Source organism: Peromyscus leucopus, chromosome 3 (assembly GCF_004664715.2).
Source record: "Peromyscus leucopus breed LL Stock chromosome 3, UCI_PerLeu_2.1, whole genome shotgun sequence".
In the NCBI taxonomy this organism is placed as follows: domain Eukaryota; kingdom Metazoa; phylum Chordata; class Mammalia; order Rodentia; family Cricetidae; genus Peromyscus; species Peromyscus leucopus.
In genome coordinates this window covers 11,922,548-11,943,996 of record NC_051065.1, presented here as the reverse complement: position 1 = coordinate 11,943,996, position 21,449 = coordinate 11,922,548, and the positions used below count along the sequence as shown (strand labels likewise).

General features: G+C 36.4%; 1 protein-coding gene across 6 annotated transcripts in view; it reads left to right on the top strand.

Annotated features, from left to right (window-relative positions):
* Foxp2 (forkhead box P2) overlaps window positions 1-21,449 on the top strand; it is a 545,581-nt gene that overhangs the window by 420,450 nt on the left and 103,682 nt on the right. The window contains exon 4 of one of the 6 annotated variants that reach the window (XM_037203511.1): window positions 8,306-8,380. The exons of the other annotated variants lie outside the window; for them this stretch is intronic. Coding sequence (XP_037059406.1) covers window positions 8,306-8,380 — 75 coding nt within the window. The remainder of the gene's footprint in view (window positions 1-8,305; window positions 8,381-21,449) is intronic. 6 annotated transcript variants of the gene reach the window in all.

Below are 21,449 nucleotides of genomic sequence, written 5' to 3'. Positions count from 1 at the left end.
CATGTGCACACAATAAATAATTGTAATTGTAAAAATACTGCATTCAATGTGGACAAACTGTTTGATGTACTTTATCAAAATTTTCATTTCTGAGTTAGGTGATTGTATAGATAGAATTCATGACCTCTCTGAACCTACTTACAGAAAGAGATGTATTTTAATTATCACATTTAGTAAAAATTCAGTCGTTTCTTATGTTAGGAATTACACTAGTTACTTTTATGTTGCTCTGATAAAACACCATAACTAAGGCAACTTATGGATAAAAGAGTTTATTTCAACTAACAGTTTTGCTGGAATATGATTGCATCACTGCAGGGAAGTAGGGCAGCAGGCAGAGGCCCGAGGGAGAAAATGAGAGCTAAAGTCTGCAGCTGCAACCCGAAGTAGACACATGAACTGGAAGTAGGATGAGGCCGGCTCTGCAGTCCTAAAGCCTTCTCCCAGAGACACCCTCCTCTCAGCACCGCTACGCTAGCTACCTAGACCTGCCCAAACAGTGCGGCAGCTGTGAACCAAGTGTCCCAATACCTGAGCCTAGGAGGAACACTGCTCTTTCAAACTTCCATGTTCTACTTGCTGGCCTCCATGGGCTCATAGCTGTATTGCAACGTACTCTTAGTCCAACTTAGAAAGTCCACATAGTTGCTAATCGTCTCTATGCTGTTCAAAAATGTAAAGTCTAAAGTCTCTTTTGAGACTCAAGGCAAGCTCTTATCTAAAGGGCCCTATAAAAGCAAAAACCGACTTGCATACATTCAACATAATTGGTATAGTGGCACAGAATATACATGGTAACTCAAAAATGGAAGAATGGTAGCATAGTGAGGAAATACTGGATCAGAAGAATACTAGACCCGAGCAAGGCAAACACCAACAGCTGTAGTTCCATGCCTAGATCAAAGGGCAGAGATGGCTTTACCCTTTCAGCTTCGCTGCCCATAATATACATCTCTCTCTTGGTCTGGTCTCATCCTCTGTATACAACTCTCTTGTTGCAGATATCCCATGAATCTGGCATCTCCGTCATTTTTGGTTCTCTACTGAAACTCAGGCTTTACCTTCACATCTTCAAGGCTTCTTAAAACCTTTTGCCTTCTCAGGTCCCTAACACAGGACTCTCCAGCTGCACTATGCCTCAGCAGCTACCTGAAACCATGTAAGAAAAAAATCCATGACAGGCTCATTCTCAAATCCTTCATGCCTCTAAAACTAGCATCACACAAATAATACTGCCAAGTTTAACTACCAGCTTAAGAAGAATCATTTTCCACTGTCCCAATCACATTAGCATCATAGCTTTTATTCAGCTGCTTCCTAGGACCAGAAAATGCCTTGTTCTCCCTTTCACACATTGGAAGGTTAGTTGCCTGGAATTTTGCAAAGAAAACAGCCTTCCCTTTACTCCAGTGCATGGAAGTCCTCTCCTTCATGGTATTAATCTCCTTAACAACTGTAGCCTCTCCTCTAGCACATGCCTTGGCTGTAACATTAAGCTTCCTAATGTCCCCTTTGCCCCAGACAGTACATTTTTTTAAATTTTTTTTTTGTGCCTCATTTTCCATTTTTTATTGTAGACTTGCACATACATTATCAATAATAGTAAGGCCACAGGTAGATGCAACATTATGGAGTTTTGAAATTCCCTCCATAAAATAAGTCAGTTCATTATTTAATTTATCCTCAGTCAGGTTCTCAGGACATGGGAAAAATTCAGCCTTTTGCTCTCTTTGTAAATACCATACAAATGGTCTTTAGTGCAGGTGCTACTATTGTTTACTTTGCACATTTCTTAAGCTGGCCTTCGAAATCCACACTGCTCTCAGCACTGCTATCTTTGAGACTTCTTCTAGGATGCCCCTTCAAACTCTTCTGACAGCATTCAACCAGTTTCTTAGACACAAATTCCACAGTCTTTTACATTCTTCTAAAACCTAACATGGTCAGTTTGTTCTCAGCAGCACCCCACTTCTTGTACTAGTTTCTATATTAGTTACTTTTCTGTTGCTGTGACAAAATACTGACCAGTGTTGCACAGTGTGGCCTTTAAGCAAACAAACAAATAAAATCAAGTCTCTTAAGTAATACCAGCTGTTTACTGTTGAATTCAGGCTGACTTTCTTCCTCTGCAGAATGTTTCTTTAATAGCCATGCCATATTCTTTTCAATATTATAAGGGTTTTGGAGTCTGTCTCTGCCATAGAAGGAAATAAGGCACCACTAACTACTCCGTCGAAATGAAGAGTGAAAATTCTTTAGGTGTCTGCCCATAGATTTGTTCTTTGGGTTACATAGGCTCTCCTCCTAGCAGCCTGTAAAAAAAAAAAAATGTTTATTGGGGCGTGTGATTCCAGAGGGATACAAATCTATTATGGCAGGGAAGCATAGCACCAAGAGGCAGGCATGGAGACTGGAGCAGAAAACAGAGAGCTCACCTTTTCAATCATTAGCTGGAAGAAGGGAGTGTAAATGGGAATGCATACTGTCAAAGTTCACCTCATGTGCCGCATTTCTTCCAGCAAGTTTCCACCATCTGAACCTCCTCAGACATTGCCACCAACTGAGAACTAAGTGTCAAATACCTAAGCCTTCAAACACCACATGGGCGTATGTAATAAGTCACAATGATGTTAGTGGCCCTTTTACCTGTCATTATATCATTTTACCTAATTCATTACTAAGGAACCACACTTTTAAGTATTTCACAACTGTGGATTTTAAAAATATTTTGAAAACTGAATCTCAGTTTAATTGATTTATATTCTTACCTTTTTCATTTTGTTTTATGCCTACTTTATTTTTTTTCTGAGATGCTATCCTATGTTTTATTCAAGTACCAAAGTGGTTGAGGATATAAAAAGTTCAGAGTTCAGACAATTGGTTCTTGAGTTTGCTGTTTCCTGGTTTACAATGCAAATTTGTTTTTTCCTCTCTGTTCTAGAGGTTGGAGGACGTTTCTTTCACTTTAATAACTTCATGACATATATATTATAGCACAGTAATTGCTGCAAAATGTTCTTTGTTTATTTACATAAAAGGCTAAAATAACTAAAACTGGTTTGTCAAGAAAGTACCGTAAAGAGTGAAGTGATTCTCAGAGTTGATTGATCACAGACACACTAGGTCATTATCATCAAGAAACAAGATAAATGTGCATCCCTGGATTCCGCACCCTAGGTTTGCACTGTGGATCTCTGTGACTGTAGCTTTGTCATAAGCAGCTTCTGCAGAAATGCTTTTCCCTGATAGCATCTGAGAATCTGCACAGTAGGATCCAGGGTGCACAGCTTGGCCCTTAAACAATCCAACAAATAAAACCATGTCTCTTCAGTAATGTCAGCTACTTACTGTTTAATTTGTCCTGCTTAGAATTTACTTTCATCTTCTGCAGAATGTTTCTTTAATAGTTGTGCCATAATCTTTTCAAAATTGTAAGGGTTTTGGAGTCTGTACATGCCATAGAAGGAAATAAAGCACCACAAACTACTCCATCAGAACGAAGAGTGAAAAAATTTTAAGGGGTCTGCCTATGCTAGTTTACTAATTGGGGTACATAGTCTCTACATTCTCTTGGCTGACCCAAAATATATGCCAACTCATCTAACACACTTCCTTTGTGAAATATTCAAAATTGATGTTATCCACACATCAATATTCTTTTGTTTATCCCCTCTGTCTGACCTAGGCAATTTTTTATCTGTTTTCCAGAGATATCTAGGGAAGGATGAAATAATATGGCTTTTATAAAGTTCACACGTGTCATCCTGATATAAATCTATGCCCCCAGTGCCCCTGGACAGCTTCCATTAGGCAAGATGGAGAGCCAAAGCAGGTAAACAAACCAATTCACCAGATAGGATAAAATCCACTCATAGAATAATATTTTATATTGTTTTAAAGTATGGAACTTTTACAATGCTGCTTGATTTCTTAAGTAACCTCAAAGTGGAGAACAGTATGCCTTCCACATACCATTATGCCTAAAATATAATGGGATGTGGAGTCTCACACACCTTAAAGAAAAATGTGTTCAGCCTTCAGTTCAACTTCAAATTATAATTTAAAATAATTTCATCTGCTGGGAAAGATCAATATAATCATACTTACTTGTTTTCTGTTTTTTAGAAAAAGACATCTTTGTAAACTTTTCAAAATATATTCTCTTTCATACAAGTCATTTCATCTTGCAGTAGGACACTCATATATCTACCCATATTAGCTTTTTGCTTTGCTATGCCAGACTTCTACAGATAAAATATATATATATGCATTCATGTGGAAGAGACTTTGTCTTCTATTTTGAAGTCTACTGTTAAAAAATTGGTATATTCATTTGATTACAGTAAAATGTCTTCTTGATTTTTGTACCATTTATAATGTATAATGGTATTTTACATTGAGAACCAGTAATTTTTATTTGAAGGAAACTAAGTGCCATTCTGCAGCAATGATCTATATAAAGTACATAGCTAATATATATAATATATTCATATATATGTATATATATATGAAGTACATAGCTAATAATTTTAAATTTATGGGTGCTACCATTACTACCTGTGCTTTACCATTCTGTGTGTTTAACAAATCTGTAACAGTGTTTCTTTACCACCTTCTGAAGAAAAAGACCAGGAAATGTTAAATGCTGTAGTCAAGGTCACAGCACTGCTAAGTGTTGAATCCGTATCTGAACCCCGACAGACTGTCTCCAGAGCCCATATCCTTATTTTGAACAATGATCCATATTTAGCTGAAGACTAGATTTCTTCTGAAGTTCATGTTGAAAGCCCTTTCTAGTACATTGTCCTGGCCTTCTCGCTGTGGGTGCTTATTGGAAACAGATGCGAACACTTAAAACATCCGTTCGCATTGGGTTTCCCTGCGACTTGCTGGACTGTGTCAGGTTGCCTCTAGGAGACTGCTTTCTAAGTGCCTGTCTGATTTCATTCGTCTCCCTGGTTCTTTAAGAACCTGCAGCTTCCTGGGTCTGGTAAAGCCTGGCTGATCAAATGCTTATTAGCATCTCTTGCCAACATTCTGTCTCCCTCTGTAGGATAAATTGTTAGGGCGGTTGTGAGAGTGGGTGGATTTTTTTTCAAAGCACAGTTTTCTTTCCTAAACCTATTGGCAAGATATGATGACTGGCTAAGGGTTGTGAAAAGTCTGTTTTCACACACTTTTAACTCCAGGAATTATTCCTTGAGAGTTAGTTGCTTACAAGTTTTTGCTTTTCAAATGGGTTGTTGTAGTGGGACAGTTTCTCTGTTCTCCCCCAGCCCCAAGGTCCCACAGCCACTTATAAAATAATCATTCAGAGGCTTAATATTAATTACTAATCTCATGGCCTATGGCAGGCTTCTTGCTAGCTAGCTCTTATATCTTGACCCATTTCTATTAATCTATAAGTTGCCATGTGGCTGTGGCTTACCGGTATATTCACATCTTGCATCTCCTGGTGGTACTGGCGTATCTCTCGCCCCTGCGCTTCTTCTTCCTGTCTCTATTCAATTTCCTGCCTAGCTATAACCTGACTTGCCATAGGCCAAACAGCTTTATTTATCAACCAATCAGGGCAACACATTTTCAGAGCATACAGAAAGACATCCAACAGCAGGATGCATTTCTTCTTAAGTTTTTCTTCAGTCTAAGGATCAGTTGAACATCTCTCAGATTTTGCTTTCTTAGACTATATTTTTAATGCTTGCTCAATACTTTTGATTGCTTAATTATTAATTTATAAATTTACATACAAAGTGACAAAAAAGAGAAAACTGTTGCCTTTAACCCATGACACAGTTATCTTTCTACTGTGGTCCTAAGGATAGATTAATAATAGTTTATTCAGCTTCCCTTTTCTTTGTGTTTTCAGGAGTAACTTGGCATGAGTGGTTTTATTTACCTAAGTTGATCACTGAAAATATAAGACATACTATGGATTTTAGAGAATCAAAATATCCTTTGTACCAATCAAAATATTATATATATACATATATATATCATATATATATATATATATATATATATATATATATAAATGATTCAGGGGTTCCTTCAAACTCTTGCTTTTCAGGGCAGCTCTCTAAGTTCATCAGTTAAAATCACAATTGCAAAATGAATGTTGGAGAGGATTATTAAAGAAGGTGCATTAGTATTATGCTTGAGTTAAAGGAAATTGTGTGTCTGGGTCACTGTGGCTAAGAATAGGGACACTGTTCTCTCTTAGTGAAGCCTCAGGAAACTTCCATCCATTAGTTCAAAACAGTAGAAGTCTGAGCAAATATCCTTAAGCACCTGTATCCCTGAAATGATGATCACAGATGTTCATGTTTTTGTACCTTTTAAGTATTTTCATCATTATACATCATCTCCTAATAACTTCATGTGGTCCTCAAGGGATAAGGCTTCCTCCTCTTGGCATCTCTCCTTAACCAGAATGGGATAACACACTGTCAGCGTCTCCACTTGCTTTGTTGATTTCTGAGGTACCAATTACAATATTTTCATTAATTTGGGTGTTCTTGAAGAAAAGGTGATACAGCTTATTTATGGAGTTTAATTTTCAGTATTAAATATGATGTCATTGTCGCTTCAGAGCTCTTGTGAGATTTGTTTCTGGTTTCTTCAGGAAGAGTACCTTTCTGTGGATTTTGCTCAGTGGTGGTGGTCTGGCATATTGTCATTATATGAACTAACATCTCGTTCTTAAGGATGCTTATGACCTTGTTAAATAGCAGTCCAAAAATTGTGTGGCTTGTTTTGATTTTAACCAAAGTTACAGCTGCCTAGCTGGAAAGCAGTCACTTTCTCTTATTATGACTAGTTCTTCAACTTGTACTGTTTTAAATTGCCTGCAATTAGCATATTTCAACCTTATTTTTAGGTTTAAATTGCAGTGTGAGAGTGTACTCTCCTCTTAGCTAATTAGTGCTATCAAGGAACAGTAGGTTACCTCATTAGTACCATGTGCATTTAATTAAAGAAGAGAAAATTGGAGTTAACCTCATAGTTAATATTTTCACAGAGTGCTACAATGCCAACACCTTCAATTGGAGTCACACCCCTGTGTATCTAATTATGCACTGGTGCCAAATAAGGTTAGCAAGGGCACTACAAGGCTGTTGACAAAATAATTTAGATGAAAACGTGCTTGCTGGATTCTGACAGTAAAGTGTAACTTGAGCATCCCCCTAGTCCTCATCTGCCAGCATCAGGTGACATACTCCTTCACAAGACATAGAAGGAAAGGGATATTTTGGAAGCCAGTTTTCTCCTGTCTGAATTAATGTTGCCGCTATCTTGAAGAAAGTGACATATAGTCAGCTAAAGCATATACAATCCGTTTCTTCAACAGAGCCCCTGAACTTCAGAGATGTATTTGAAAAGAATTATTTATAAGATGTAATATTTACATGCATCAAACTACTACAAATACCCCCTGACACCCTCACCACAGCCCTTCTTGCTTTTCTTCTTTCCTGGTACAATTATCATTTCCCTTGTGTATCTTTTGAATGGGGATCATCCTTTCATATCATACATGAAGTCTAAGGATGTGTTGTCACATGGTCTATTCAAATGCAATGTAATCCTTTTGCCCTTCAGACAAAATCTTTGAAATACCTGATGCTACTTAGGCAAAAAAAATGACATTCTATACCATTTTATCAATAAATAATCACTTTGCTTTTACAGATAAAATGCAAACTCTACTTTTGACATAAAGTAGTTTTCCATGCAAATGGGAAAATTCAACAGGTTTTAACAGATATTATGATGAGCTCTCCACAGTCTTAGATGTGTTTAAGTGGGAATAGCAATATCACAGTACAGCACAACCAAGGCAGTTTAGCTGAAGAGATGACTGCTATTTTTCTCACAGCTTATATCAAGGAATTCCTGTTCTTTGACAATGGTTATAACTGACTAGAAGTCATTGATTAGCATTTTAAAATGCACTGGAGATAAGTAAGGACAAATAGCATCATATGCTAAAAACATGTGTTATTTATAGCTATCTATAAAATACTTGTAAATAATGACAGTGATTTCAGCTTAGGAGGGAAAGAAAGGGAATCAGGATAGTTTTTCTCATTGGTTCATTTATTATAATTTCACTGCTGAACTTCACATCTACCAAATATTATAAATCTATGAGTATCATCTGTGAACCAAAGCTACAATAGTCTTATTTGTGTTAATCTACCAAGATTTTTTTAATTTAACTGATAATACACATTATTCGCACAAGCCCTAAGCTTGAAGAGAAAAAAAAAAGCCAACTACTGATTCTCTTTGTTTAATTTAGGAATTGCTTCCAGAAACAAAATTATGTGCCTGTGTCCACTCTCCTGGTGATGGGCATCCTCAGAGCACATTTGCAGTAAGTTCATTTGGGCTATTAGAGACCCAGCAGCTAATTGCAAAGCCATGGATTCAATCCTACCTCACAAAGCTCCAGAAACTCCCTGTAAGCCAAATCCTTCCATTGACACCAATCATGAAGGTCCAAGTTAGGTTAAGGCACAAGTGTAGCTTTCTGTTGATTCCTGAGTTTTTCCATTTCAATCATGGTTCATCAGACATAGAGGCCACGGTTTCTGTAAGTTGGTGTCCTTAAAGTCCACCTTGTATGTAAAGCACACTTTTCTTGAAAATGTAGGAATAACTTGATGAGAGAGTGCTGGCATGATAAAATGAATGCTGTAGATGATAGATGGGTTGAATATATTTTAGCAAGACTTTGCTACATCCTGTTCTGAAAGTTGCCATAGAAACATGAGTAGAGAGGGGCTTGCCTGTTCTCTTTGAACTATAAGACTCAATGAAAATTGCTTTTGTGACCCAGCATGTATACCAGGTAGCCAGAAATTGAATAGTAAAGCTGAAGTGTCCAGCCAGCCAAGGACTTTATATAAAGCTGCTGTGTGGTTCTATTCAGTATGGGCCCTTCCTGTATTCTTCAGAATCTTTAAATGTATTTAAGATTTTAACTTGCTTCCTTATGAATGGATGGATCTATATAGTCTTAGTAGTGAGAGCATTCCTAAATTTACTCACTCAAAATCTACTTTTACTATCCTGTATATTCTATTTCTAACTCAAAGTTGTTATAATTCAATTTAAATAAGAATTATAAACAAATAATCACTGTTCTTTCTTTCTGATAAAGAAGTACATGATTTCATAGTATATGTGTTAGAAGATATTTTTATAATTAGAGTTTCCAATTATTGTGAATCACTGTTATTTATTAAAAGGTTTTTCAAATTTTCTTCTGTCCTTAGACAAACCCAGAAAGAGAAATAACAATAGAGTACTATCTCCTGGAAACAGAGTATGGAGGATGGATAATGGCTTTTGTACCTATAACATTTGTGATGATGCTTGAAATAGCATCCACTTTAATCCTGAAACGTTTGCCTCTCCTCATAATAATATTTGAAGAAAACAAAAAGCAAAATAAATAAATAAAATGGTGGTTATGTTTGCTGAACTGCTGTGAGTAAATTTACATGAAAGTATAAACTATGAAGAATTTATAACTGTTCTCTTTATATTTTGAGATGGAAACATCTAAGGTAAACTTCAATATAATTATATCCTCACCTTGAAAAGAAGTGATCAATCCAAATTTCTTCTAAAAGGAAGGGGGAGGGGGTCTGTAGGTCTGATGAGATGATTCACTGGGCCAAGGTATCCCTGCAACCCATGTGGTAGGAAGAGAGAAGAGGCTCCTCCACTGTCTTATGACCTCCACTTGCACGCGCACAGACACACACACACACACACACACACACACACACACAAAGGAATAAAATTTGAAAGGAATAAAATTTGCACTTGCGCGCGCACAGACACACACACACACACACACACACACACACACACACACACACACAAAGAAATAAAATTTGAAAGGAAAATATACCTTGGAAAATGGGACAGTGTTCCATATTGGTAACACTATTTTTTTTTTTTTAAGAAAGTTTTCATTACAGTGAGGACTAAACTGGATTTCCTGACAATAGTGTTTATTATTTAAGACATCATGTTCTCTAGTCAGCTGAAGGTAAATCTGTGGAATTAAGGTTTCATATTCACAGAATGACAATGACACATGCTGGGGGCTTCAGAGATGACCTGGTGACTAAGAGCACCTGCCCGATCTTGCAGAAGAACCTATGGTCTTCCCTGCTGGCCAACCCTTGGTCACCAGCACCCGTATCAACTATCAACTGGTTTACAACCTCTCTTCAATCCAGCTCGAGGGGATGCATCCCTGTCTGCACTCAGGTGTCCCCCATAATTAAAATAAAATCCTTAAAAATGAAAGTGATACACATACTGGCTCGTTTTGTGCTTCTATTTGACACAAACTAGAGTCATCAGAGAGGAAGGAGTCTCAGTTGAGGAAATACCTCCATGAGAGCCAGTAAATAGTGATGGACGAGGGAGAGCCTAGCTCATGGGGTTGGTGTCATCCTGGGGCTGCTGGTCCTGGGTTCTATAAGAAAACAGGCTGAGCAAGCTAGGAGAAGCGAGCCAGTAAGCCTTACTCTCCATGGCCTCTGCATCAGCTCCTGCCTTCGAGATACTATCCTGACTTGCTTCAGTGGGGAACAGCATGTGGAAATGTAAGGCAAATTAGCCCGTTCCTCCCAAACTTGCTTTTTGGTCATGGTGTTTTGTCACAGCAATAGAAATCCTAAGACAGTACCCCATAATCCACCAAGAGCAAGACACAATATGCAGCCCAACTTTGTGATCATCAGTCTACTGGACTTTCCTAAGTCGTGACAAGTTATCCGTGGATACCTTGAGTTCCTGACTGAGCTGGAGTTTGGAGTGGTCCTATGTGTCTCTCAGACAGAAACTGTGTTGATGGTGGCTGCTTAGAAAGGGTGTCCAGGAACTTGGTACAGCATGGGCCAGAGACTCAGCACAACTGCTTTGCTTCTTACTTAATACTTAGTCACTTGGTAAATAACAACAGGATGATTCTTGGCTTCACAACCAAAGCCAATGTTACTGAAATATTAAGTGCATGCTTTTTATCAATAATTGCTACTTGGTATGAACTTTCTCCAATCTAAAATGACTATAGAATGCAGTTTAAAGCCAAGAAACAAGCTCAAACAAGGACTATTTATTATTCCTGTGTAATGCATATGGCTTTCTTTTAGAATCAATTTTAAAATTTAAAATTTATTTTTTAATCTAAAAAAACAATTCTTTTAGAATTAAAGTTTTAAATTCTATATTGTGGATTGTGACTCATTCTAGTCATTATAGGTTTTCTGGTGGGCTGAAAGGAGAAAACTCACAGAAAGGATAAAAGGACTTCTTAAAGCCAGCCACAATCCTTTGCCCCTCACATAACTGGCATTCATACTAAGTTGTGAATCAAGGGACCCATTTTAAGTTTTAGAACCCCTGCATAATACCTATCAATGTATTAATTTAATATCATACATATATCTGTGGTTCAATTTCTACAAATAAAAATTGTAAAATTTGCCAGAATCTTCAGGAATTGGTTTCAAATTGACAAATTGGCTTTACTCTTTTCTGTTGCTTTGAAATAGTAATTCTTTGGGTTGATTAACAAATTTTAATGAAGTAAATTTTCAAGTATTTCAGGGGAGAAAGGTCATAAGTACCGAATATAGATTAAAGCTCTAGTTACCTTTTAATACTATGTAATTGATATTAGACACGGAGAAGCTCTCTGCCATACCACTCTCTTCCATGTATTATAGTTTTATGATATTAGGTCAAAATGTGCAGTACAAATACATTTCATATAAGTGTTTCCTGTGCTTTGGCTTATTAGTACCCATCAGACATTTACTATCCTCTGAACTTTGTATATGTCTAACTGCATAGTAGTGTAGCACAGGTGTGTTTTTTATCCATTTGCTATTAAATTTTAAATATATGAGTTTGCCAATTCATTGCAATACTGGGTAGTAACTGCACACACTTAGATCATATTTACCTGAAAATAATGATTTAAAATTTTACGTACTTCTTGTTGTTAAACCTTTAGGGTCCATAAGTTGCATATTTACTAGGAGTAACAATGTAATATTCTTTTATTACATTGACTTCTTCAGGAAAAAAACTGACTCTGGGCTTTATGGGATAACAGTGTGAGAGGGAGAGAGCCTCATCTTCAGAAATGCTAACGCTTTTCACGTTCAATTTTTCCTCGGATGTTTTATTTTTGGGTTTTAATTTGAAAAAGTTTCCACATGTTTTAATTTTTTCCTTTAAATTTATTTATAAAATGGGTGCTTTTTCTCTTTAACAAATATTCCTGGTATATTTAACAGCTTTTTAATTTTCTTACCATCAAAGTACTAAATTTTCACGTCTCTAGCAAAAGACAGTAAGCCAAGTTCACTAGCATATAAAGATGCCCTGTTGAAACCTCATCTACCCAAATGACCTCATTAACACCTACCTACAGATAATCTCATTGTTAGTCTTGCCTACAGGTTTTTACACCTCAGTGAAGACTGTTTTACATAGGACTCTGCCTGTTAGCTCTAACTGCTAAGGCAATTATGCTGAATGCTTAGGGTCTTCACTTTGGGTTCCTGTTTCTAAAGCCTTTAGCACTGGATCAAATGGAACTTTTGATGAACAAAATATATTTGGCCTATAAACTAAAGATGAGACTTGGCCTGCAGTGGCCCAGTTGGGCTATTTCCTATTCTTCCTAAGGTATGTGGGCTGAATTTGATCTTTCCCCCAACAGCTCTTTACTGGATTGTGATTTCTTTTTGAATGATGCATTTTGATGAAGATTATGTTTTTTAAAAAAGAATCTTTCTCTTTTTTCAATTCAGATAATCCATTCTATGGGCTGTAGTATCATTATGATCCTCTAAATTGTTTATATCTAGCTTTAACATAGGATGACATCACAACATTAGGAACTGTGTTGTCAAAGCTACATTATTCCTAATGTTTTATCCCTTAGTGTGTGATAAATATGTGACTGTAAATTTTTAGAATATTTTAAGTAGTGTGCATATTGTTTTATCTCACATCCTGGAATCAGTTAACCAGGAAAAATATTGCAATGTATTTTTCTAGAACAATCTTCTTTTATTTTTTTGTATTTTATTACTTCTTTTAGTTTTGAGTTATATCATAATTATATTATTTCTCTCTTCCCTTTCCTACTCATAAACCCTTCTACTTCTCCTTCCTTATTCTCTTTCAGATTCATGGCCTCTTTTTTGTTATTGGTCATTACATTCTCATTTACTGTTAGTAGAATGACAAACTAGTACAACCTTTATGAAAACCAGTGTGGAGAATTCTCAAAAAGCTGAAAATCTACCATATGAACAGCTTTCTTGAGACCTGTATCACAAGATTAAACTCTCTGCATCAGCATAAAAGTGTAATTTAATTAAATATATTATGAAGCATTGCAAACGAGATCAATCTCTACTCACTGCTTTGAGGGTTTGAATCTATAGTTATTCAGTAAAAATTAAACCTTAGGATAACAAAATATTTCAACCCTGTTTCAGCTGATTTGGTGAGTGTTTTAAAGATGTAGCATTGCAACCATATTTAAAACTACAGTTAACCTTCCAAATGCTTCTCCTGAAACAGAATAAAAGTTCCTCTTTTTAAAAAGTTTAGCTGCTCTTCATGTACAGTTTCCTGGTGAATCTCTTACTTTCTTGGTATAATTCAAGATATTAGCAATTATCTTTGTACACCTCACTCAACTGGGATATAAGTCTCTGGGCTCAGTTCATTCTTGACATCTCTCCTGAGTGATTGCCTCTCATTTTCTATTTTATTGCAATATTTGAGATTGCCACGAATCCTCTTGATGTTGGCTCCAAGAAGGACCAGTAGCAGAATGTTGGCAATGGAGAATCCTCTTTGAAATGTATAATGAATAATTTACTTCCCTTGATGATTTGCTTAAACATCAGTAAGGCAGAAATCAGGAACTGATGAAAGGATTATTTATTTAGTTATCTGGTTTTGTTGTTGTTAATATATTTTTCATCAAATAAATTGATACACACACTAAAATATGTATGTGGCAATAATGTGAATTTATGATGCCTCTCAGAACACACAGTATTTTTGCCTTTTATATTTTAATGTTAGTTGTAAGAAACTGTTAGTAGTATCTATACATGTGAAAGAAAATCTGCATTAACTTCTAACAATTCACTCTCAAATTCTTGAATATTTCTAAATGTCACTTAACTTAATGCATGTTTTCTATTTTTATTTGCATTTCTATACCTTGTATATTTCATATATTAGTTTAGTATACTGATTAACAAAAGACACAGAAGTAAGTCATGTCAATATGTAAGTCTTCATAGTGTGCACATGCACGCACACACACACACACATGCATATCTAAATGATCACTTATGCAAAAGTATGTGCATGCATTTTTATTGAGCTCAATTTGCAATTCAGTTTCTTTTATCTTATTAAAGTTATATTTTTACATTTCTGATTTTCATTAGGTAAATTAATTATTTGTTATGCATAAGGATAACAAATTGTGACATGGAATTTTTTATTGTTGGAACAGTCAGTCCACTTAGCGATATATTTACCTCAAAAGTATTTGTAAATAACTAGGTTTTACATATAACTTCAATATTGTCTTTTAAGCAACATATGACTTCATTGATACTCTAACTTAAACCTAAAATACATGATATAATTTTAATATTTAGTCAGAGGAATTCACAAAGCTTATTGATATCAGAATTTGGTTATATAATAATTATTCAATGTATAACTTGTAAGGAGAAATGACAGTAGATTTTTAATTAATAGTGTTCTTTATAATAATGAGAACAAATTTTGTGCAAGGAAATTCATAAGGCTAATAAAAATAGAGTTTTTTATTGGATTTTTATTTTTACCAAGTTAACAATTTTGAGGTAGATCTTTCTTCATATGTGGCACCAACGTGCTCTCATTGTCTTGTTTCTGATTTCTAGATTCCTAAACCTTCCTCTTGTCCCCACCTAAGAGAGATGTTGTGAGGTACTTGACAATATTTGTCAGAAATCAGCTTCCCCTAGAAGCAGCCAACTCCATAGACAACATGGGTTGAATTTTAATATTTGAAGATTAATATTACAATAACCCTAATTTTTCTTTAGAACCTTATGTATAAGTATTCAGGCTTGCTAAAATCTGATAATACTCAATAATAATTATAGAAGTATCTTATAAGAAGTTACAGCAAAGGGGAGACATCCAGACAACATCTCTAATCTTCTTTGTTTGTTTTGAGACATGTTTGTTGTCCTGTGTAGTCTGGCTGCCCTGGAACTTGCTCTGTAGTCCAGTCTGGTCTAGAAATCACAGAAATTTGCCTGTCTCTGCTGTTGATTGACAGTATTATAGGCATATCACCAGTGACTAGCCTCTTAACCTTGTTAAATTTAGCAGAATCATAAATTTACACATAGTTATATGATTGTGGAAGTACAAAGCATGAGCAACTTTGTGTTAAATTTGGATAAACACACCTAAAGTTTTAGAAATTTAATATTTTACAACATCATATATATAATACATTTTTTCTGTTGCATAGATAGCATATAATTAGAATAAAGATATAATCTGAATGTCAAGCATACTGTTATTTTATCTTTCTTTTTCCATAATTTCCTATTGCTTGTCAGATCTCTGTTTCTTAGGCTACTTTATACACAGCCAGGTATGTAATTGCTGGTTTTGCACTCTGCTATACTGGAAGAGCCATTCTCTCTTAGAGCAGTAGACAAAATAAAGAAAAGAGAGTATCTGTCTGGCATGCATTTTTATCCTAAAATAATATTTTTAAACTAAAAGTGCCATTTTGATTAATATTCTTCCATTACTTTATTTTATATTTTTGAAAAGAGTATGAAGGAATCAAAGATATTTCCTTAATCACTCTCTGTTTGTTATTCATTAGATTTAAGAAGGAGTTATTGGTGATCAATCAGTCCTTTAGTCTTGAAAAGTAGGCTGGATGTGTTGATTTTTCAGGTTGTAATCAGGTTTGGATTCTCTATATCTGTCACATAGGAACAGAACTCATTCTTTCTTAAATATTTTAATTACATTTTTTTCCATTTCACATACCAACTACTGTTCCCCCTCCCTCCCTTTCTCCCATTCTCCCCCACATACCCACCCCCCCACCCCCATTCACTCCTCATAGGGGGTAAGTCCTCCCTTGGGTAGTCAACACAGGCTGGCATACAAAGTTCGGGCAAGACTAGGTGCCCCTACACATGCACCAAGGCTGACTAAGGCATCCCACCTTAGGGGGATGGGCTTTTAAAAGTCAGTTCATGTACCCAGGATAGGTCCTGGTCCCATTGCCAGGGGCCCCACAAACAGATCAAGCCACTTCTGCTTTCTGTGTTGCTAAACATATTTAACTAAAAAAATGGCTTTAGAAAAGAAGTAGGTCCTTGATAACTTTGAAAGTACCATACATATGACTTTGCTACTTGTGGTTGATTTGAAAGAGAATTCCAAGTTCTTAGTGAGGTCCACATGGTGACTTTGTTTACAAGGTGAGCTTTTTGAAAAGGCAGTTCAAGGATGTTTTCAGGATATCTTCAGAAACATTTTAGTGTGGATAGTGAAATTACAGACTACAAGTTTACTGCTTACTTGTGTTTATTAGAATTCTAGCAAGACAGAAAGGGAGAGGATCCAGATGGGAGGGGACATGGGGAGGAACAGGGAGGAGTAGAGGGAGGGGAAACCATAAACAGTATATGTTATATAGAGAAGGAATCTATTTTCAATGAAAGGAAAAGAAGAAGAATTTCAGCTGGATAAAAAAGGCCCTATTTTAAAATACATATAGGGAATTCCGAATGTGGTTTCTAATGTATAAAAGAATATGTATAATGGTGAGAAAGTTTTACTCCCTTCCAATAAGTTCCTTCATTTAGAATATGTAGTCAAGAAAGTGCAGTTATAGCCGGGCGGTGGTAGCGCACGCCTTTAATCCCAGCACTCGGGAGGCAGAGCCAGGCGGATCTCTGTGAGTTTGAGGCCAGCCTGGGCTACCAAGTGAGCTCCAGGAAAGGCGCAAAGCTACACAGAGAAACCCTGTCTCGAAAAACCAAAAAAAAAAAAAAAAAAAAAAAAAACAAAGAAAGTGCAGTTGTTTGTGAAAAAAAAACAAATACCAAGAACTTCCTTGGTTTTCTAGGTAGCGTTTAACAATCCACCACATAAACATGTCTTATCTATTAAAGATAAGTGGTTAGTGGCTCTGTCATGTTATCTTGCTCTTGAAATACTCAAAAATCCTAATAAAACAATTATGTGTCTGACATTCAAATAAGTGACATTTAATATGTAAATTCCAAAATAGATACTGAGATTTAGCAAGTGAAACACTCACATTCATAACATATTGCCTCTATCCTATAAAATAAATTTATAACACTTGTAAATTTACTATGTAATACTATGGCAGTGAGCACAGGGTTTAGAACACTATTGAGTATCCATGGCCCTACAAATTGTCTAGATTGAGTAGTTCTACCATTGTTAATTTAGTGCGTACTGTTTTGTTACTGATACAACCATAGAATAAATGATTGCTCCTGTCAATCATTTTCTTGACTTGTACACTCTTTAATGATTGGTGCTTTCTGGATGGAGCTTTAACAACTTGTATGCAGCCTCCCAAACAAAAGCAACTGATGTCTTCCTCCCAAACTCTTATTTGTAATTATTTCACAAACATTGGATGCAGGCATATACATTTCTATTCTCAGAAATCCATATCCATCTCTGTTACTTACTTCCTTGTCTATTCTACTTATCAAACTGTACACATTATAAAGATCCAACTCAATTACCATCTCACATGATTCCTGTTTCACTAACCTAGTCCATGGTAATTAACCCTATTTTGATCTATGTGTCTACACTTACCCAATTCACAATTTGGAGAGTACTCTTACTTCCAAGTAACTCATATTTGTCCAATATAAATATGAATATCTTGAAAATTATGGCAGACTTTTTAATAAGATAATAATAATCACTTATTTATTATAAATATAGACTGTGAATATGGAAAATATAATTTAGGCATTGGAAATCCATGGAGCTGGAAGAGAAATTTCATTGTTTCACTGTGTGATTAGCAATGTTTATGCAAGATGTTTTATGAGGTAAAGTCTTAAAAAAATAAAAGTAAAACTTACACAAGAATAGTCTTTTTGCATAGTCTTTGAGTACATGACACCAAATTTGAAATTTTGAATGCTTGCTTTAAAAAAATGGATTGAACGATTCTCTAAATTTTTGAACAAAGAAGTGGATGTAGGGTTACCAAACTGTCCTATTTAAAGACATCCCTGGGGAAAATAGGAAGAAAGTATTATGAAAAAAAACACATTGGAGAATGTGCATCCAGGGTAGAGGATATTGTTTTTAAAAAAATTCAATCAAATAAAAAGTCAACAATGATAATTTCCACTAAGGATATGGTTAGGAAACAAGATACGACTTACATAAGAATGCAATAGGTACTTTCACATGGATTTTAACCTTAGGGAAGTAGACGAAATTGAGATTCCCTGGAAAGTGGTACCTTGTGTTTGGCTGACTGTGGACTGGTGAGAACTAGCACTCAGAGAGAATAGTAGATTTGAGGGTGGGCAGTAGGAATCTGGAAGTGGTAAATTTTGTTTAAAAAGTGGGAGTAGAGCTGAATAGGAAAAAAATGCAGTTTTGGAGATCATGTTGTATTTAAGAGATTAGAGTCATGTAATTTTAAAGAAATGTAACAAGGCAGATGGCACAGAGAAACCATGAGACAAGACACTGGGCAAAAGAAGAAAGAGTCTATAAGGAATGTGAAGAGAGGCCAAGTGTATTGGTACATTCCTGTCATCCCAGTCCATAGGTGGATTGCTCTACATTGTAAATACCAGCCAAGACCACAAAGCAAAAACAAACTCAAAAAAGTGTGTGTGTGTGTGTGTGTGTGTGTGTGTGTGTGTGTGTGTGTGTGAAGGTGTTCATGCATGAGTGTGTATGTGCACACATGTGCACAATATACTACACAGAGAACCAGAAGCCAGTAGTCAAAGGAAACTGAAACACACACACACACACACACACACACACACACACACACACACACACACACACAAATGTCCACACACTGTTTTAGCTTTTTATTTTAAGTTAATTATTTCTTTTTTGTCTCTTTCATCCCCTCCCCGCCAAGCAGTTTTAGGTTTACAGCCAAATCTAAATTTCTGAAAGGAAGTTGGAGGGATTTTCATGATTTTTGCCCTCACTGACTTCCATTACCAGCATGCTACCAGATTTGTTACCAATGATGAGGAATACTGACACTTCATCCCCACAACAGTCCATTAGTTTACACAGGTGCACTTTTAATGCTGTGCATTTTGTGGCTTTTGGGAACGGTGTCATTACATGTGTCTACCATCGTAGCATTTTATGGAGGAATTCACTACCCTAGAGATCATCTGTGCCCCACTTCTTTATCATTTCCTCCTTTCTAAATCTTAACAAGCACACCCTAAGAAATTTTTGAAAAGTGGAAGTAGTCCACATTATCACGGAATGACACCGGATTGTTAAGTCTGTGGGATGTGAGAGAAAGTAAGTCAGTGGGTTTGACAAGAGTGTTTTCCACAACGTTACAGTGACTAGAATGGTAAATGAGAAGGAACATGTTGGAATGATAAATAGTATGCACTAGTCTCAAAAATTCTCATAGAAGGAAAGAAGATGAGATTATGACTTGAACACAAAGGAGAACTGAAGGTCTTGGGGAGGGCTGGCCCCAGAGGCGAGGAGTTTAAGACACAAAAGGTTGAATTGGGGAGATAGCTTAGTGTGGGATGCTTTTGTCAGGAAGTGTGAGAAGCTGTGTTCAGATTCCCCAAAACTAATGCCAGACATAGGTTATAATCCCCATGCTCCTCCACTGGGATGGGAAGTGGAGAGCCACATGGCCATCGAGAACAAAGGACACTGTGTCACACAACATGGAAGGTGAGGACCATGCACAGGGTTGTCCTTTGACCTGTATACAGATTGAACTTCTGTATACACAGCTTGGCATGCATATGCCCACACTCAGATACTCTCACACAATGTACAAACACACACACACACACAAAGAGAGAGAGAGAGAGAGAGAGAGAGAGAGAGAGAGAGAGAAGAGGGGAGGGGAGGAGAGAGAGAGGAGAGAGGAGGGGAAGGGAGGGGAGGAGAGAGAGAGAGAGAGAGAGAGAGAGAGAGAGAGAGAGAGATAGAGACTTGAAAAGGTCAGAAAATTAAGAGTAGAGGATGATGACACCAAACATATAGGTTTTTGTATATTAAAACACAGATTATTTTAAAAGAAAAGAACCCCACCATCATTGCAACTTGCTAGAAATGTGAGAAGGCTCCCTGTTATAGACTGTCTCTGTTATATCATTTGCTAGGTCTGTTTGTACCCATGAATACTATATGATCCTTCTCCAAGTGGCATTAGTGAATTTGTCGTTGAACTTCATATAAACTTTTAGGGATTTCTAAATGTGACAGACCATGTGCAAGAGGGGAAAGGTATGAACACAGTTGTTAGAATGTTCTAGATGTGACAGCTTTTCCTGCTCACACCATATTTGTTACACTTGATGCTATTATTAGCTGAGATAATGACTATTCACTAGTGTTAAAACTTAGCAACTCTGTTCTCATAAATGACTGTAATAGCTCAGTCACACGTGAACATCCTTGCCTTTCCCTCCAACAGTCATGGTGGATTAGTATAACTCTGCAGAACGTTAATTATTTCATGAAACATTCAGATACACTAAGATTGAACTTCTGAAGTAATTGGTTAATTTTTGGTAATTAATAAAATGAAAATTTCCTTTTTCTGTGAAAATCCTCTAATGCAAACAGAAATTGTAGCAGGAGTAAAATATATGCAGAAATATTATGATAGTCTCTTTTCCATTGTATCGCCAGTTTGTATTGTAAGAGCATCCTAAGGCTCACACCCACGAGACTGCCCTGACAGCATTATGTAACTGCTTAAATCTGGCCTGTCACTGCACAGCTGTAATGCAAACAGAGAAAAGGGTTGACAACCTTGAACCAATGGCCTTCTCTCTCGTCTATCATGAAACCTGAACAAAGTATAAGAATAACAAAACAAATAACAAAAGATACAAATGGGCCCTACATCTCAGAGAACAGACTTGAAAATGCTTCCTTTGGCCTTCCTCCCTGAACATTTGACTCTTCTGAGTCTGGCATGCAAAGTTCTATGTGCCCTCACCCAAGTTTTCTTTGCATGGTGTTTAATTCCAATTCTTGACCTTCTATTCAGTAAGTCCGCATCAGGCTTCCTTTCCCAACAAATAGCCCAA